Raw genomic sequence first — 2,849 nt, forward strand, 5'->3', positions numbered from 1 at the left:
TATTAGATCCTATATCTTATTAGTAACACTGTATGTTGTGTCCTTAACCGCACCTGCAAAGCTAGCAGCATTAATAAAAAGAGACTTATAAGTGCTAATGCTTGCAAGGTCTGTAACATCTAATTCTAGCGCAGGATTAACAGACACAACATTAGCCGCATTAAAGTCTTTAATCTTAGACGCTAACAACTTAGCACCCCCTAAAATAATATCAGGACTAGTAAGTAGTAGCGCCGCACAAGGCTGGAATATCCTAGAAGGAGGTCTACACTGTCCGCCCTCTAGTAAATAATAAGCAAGAGCAAACGTCTTAGACCTAACATCCTGCTGCAAATGCTTGTTGTTTGTCTTCTTACTAAAGGCGTTCTCCATAAGCGCACGTAATTGCATGTAGAACTAGGAGGAGAGCGCAAGACAGCTAAAAGTAAAGTTTACGTTATAAGTTTTGTTCTTAAAGTGCTGCATGTTAAGTTTGTACGTACAGTTTATAAGCTTAAGCACTAAATTAGCAGCCTAAAATGTATCAGGCTTTCTATGTACGTTGACTAGTCTAGATGCAAGGATAGACTGCTGGAGTATTAGAGTAGAGACGTTGTTAGTTAACATCCACTAAAGATGTAACAGTTTAGTGCTGTATTAACCCTGCCTAGACCTAAAGAACATAATAGCAAGTAGGTTAATTAGAAGGCAGATAAGCCTAATATTACTATGCTTTACAGCATAATAGAAGCTTAGGAACATCTTAATTTCTTAGAGAAACTGACATGTTAAGGTAAACTCGCCAACCAGGTCGTCCTGTCTGTCCTATGCAAGACTAGTAAAGACCTTCGCCCGCACTTAATTAAGGACATTAAAATAGTCTCTAGGAGCAAGCCTACTAATAGCTTTAGAGTATAGCTCTAAAGTGTGCTGCTTAACATTGTTAATGTTATCTGTTAAACCCTAGAGAAGGCTACTGTTACTTAACTCCTGGTAGAAAAGGCCAGCAATCCTAGCGTTCCAGCTTAAGGTAATAAGGGGAACTGCCATGTGATATTTAACGTTGCCCTTATTAATGCCTGATTGATTTAACTGCGAGATATTGTGTAATAAGTTGCTTAAGAAATTAAAGCCTTCTAGGGCCAAGAAATGCGTGCGGACAATCATATACGTAAGGGACTGGAGGATATGGAAGTACGCTGGCGGCCCAATCATCCAGTCCCTTCGATCGTATGGCTTAGAGGCGTCCCGCTGCTCCTTTTTGATACTTCGTATGAACTCAGCTGTCTTCTGGTCACCCCACACAATCCACAGTCGCTCCTTAAAGCTCAGTTTGTCAGTGTCTGGAGGTAACCCTAGCTGCTTTAACTATATATTATTGTGTACTTTGTATGTCTCATCAATAACACCCTCATCAAAGAAAATGGCCCCTAAATGATTGACCTGACTAGGAGTCTCGCACAGCAGCACATCAAGTGCTGGCATTGATGGTTCCTGAAGCTCACTCCCCTCAAATATAGACAAGACAGCGCCAGGGTGAATAGCTGCTATTGCTTGCGACATAAGATATACAGTGATCCTCTTGCTTACAGGATCCCAAACCATGCCATCGGACTCTGTAAGGTGCTCAAGCCGTAGCGGCATGCTTGGTTTAAACATAGTTTGTTTAAGCCCATCCAATGGGAGCCATGGGCACTTAATAATCAGCGCTGTAGTTAGGTTCGCTGCGTAAATGTACCAGTACCCAGTGCGTGGTCGCGTATACGGTCCTGAAAATTGTAATTGTCATATACAATTGTAGACTGCGGGTCCATTGCAAGACGTGGCAACCTAAGTACCATCAGATAACATAACCACTAACTAAACAGATATAACCTACAACGACTTTGTCTTGTCTGCTATATTATCTACCTCCTTGTTGATGACCTTGTAAGAGTCACACAGACCAAGACCTGATAACGTCTCAATAACCCGTCGCTTTGTGCCACTGCCATGCAAGTATAGCCCTAGCAGGCGAGCAAAATGATTTGACCTCCTTCGAGCCCGGGCGCGCAAAATAACAGCAGTAATCAAGTACGCCTCGCTGTTATGCGAAGTCTTCGCCTTTGGATAACTACGCCAGGCCGCACGCTCATTGCTTAGCATGCTACTGATAAACTTGCTCCAAGCTGGAGCCTTTTCGGCCAGAGTCGTGCCCGTACCAGAAAAATCAACATCCTCCAACTTAGCATCAGGCTGATACTGCCCGAACAAGGGCTCCTTAAGCAAGACATCGAACTCCTGGTAGATTGAATTGGAATCAAAATCATCCTGGACGCCCTGATCAACCCCTATTGTTGCAAGTAGGTTATGCTTCTTAAGCGCTTTTTTAAAAATTGTCCTCCTCCTGCTGGGCTCTAAAGTCCTTTTTGGGAGAGGTTCATCCAGGTACGACTCAAGAAAATCGCCAAGTGACCATCTGAGCTCGTGCATACACGTTAACATAAGCTCAAGCTTTTGTCCCTTTGTATGGTAGGTTGATGTTGTGCGGCGGGCGCGGTCTAGTAACGCGTCAACCGACTGCTCAGTGGCAACAGCACGAGGCGTCTCGACGTCTGAAGAAGAGGGAAAGGAGGTCATCGGGACGACGGACGACAGCGACGTTGATGAGGGGGGTATATTCGGTGGCTGCTGAGATGGACGCGGGGGTAAACGTGGATGCGGGGTGCGGCTGGGGGAATCATCGCTCATTTTGGCAACAGACAACGCGCAAATTGTCCTAAAAATTGATACGCAGTAGCAGTACACGATACAGTTGCTACTGCAAAGTTTTGCGAAGTTTAGAGGACAGAAACGCGGACAAATTGATGATAGAAGGTCCCCTCATACAA

The 2,849-nt window shown here is 44.3% G+C and overlaps 1 protein-coding gene across 1 annotated transcript; it reads right to left on the bottom strand.

Annotated features, from left to right (window-relative positions):
* Nucleotides 1–1,694: 1,694 nt before the first annotated feature.
* BDR25DRAFT_220903 (uncharacterized protein) lies at nucleotides 1,695–2,451 on the bottom strand (the record flags this gene model as incomplete). Its single annotated transcript, XM_033685013.1, has 2 exons — nucleotides 1,695–1,809; nucleotides 1,859–2,451. 2 exons carry the CDS (start codon nucleotides 2,449–2,451, stop codon nucleotides 1,695–1,697), a joined length of 708 nt encoding a protein of 235 aa, XP_033549378.1.
* Between the last annotated feature and the right edge of the window lie 398 nt (nucleotides 2,452–2,849).

The sequence above is a fragment of the Lindgomyces ingoldianus genome (assembly GCF_010093535.1).
Source record: "Lindgomyces ingoldianus strain ATCC 200398 unplaced genomic scaffold BDR25scaffold_11, whole genome shotgun sequence".
In the NCBI taxonomy this organism is placed as follows: Eukaryota; Fungi; Ascomycota; class Dothideomycetes; order Pleosporales; family Lindgomycetaceae; genus Lindgomyces; species Lindgomyces ingoldianus.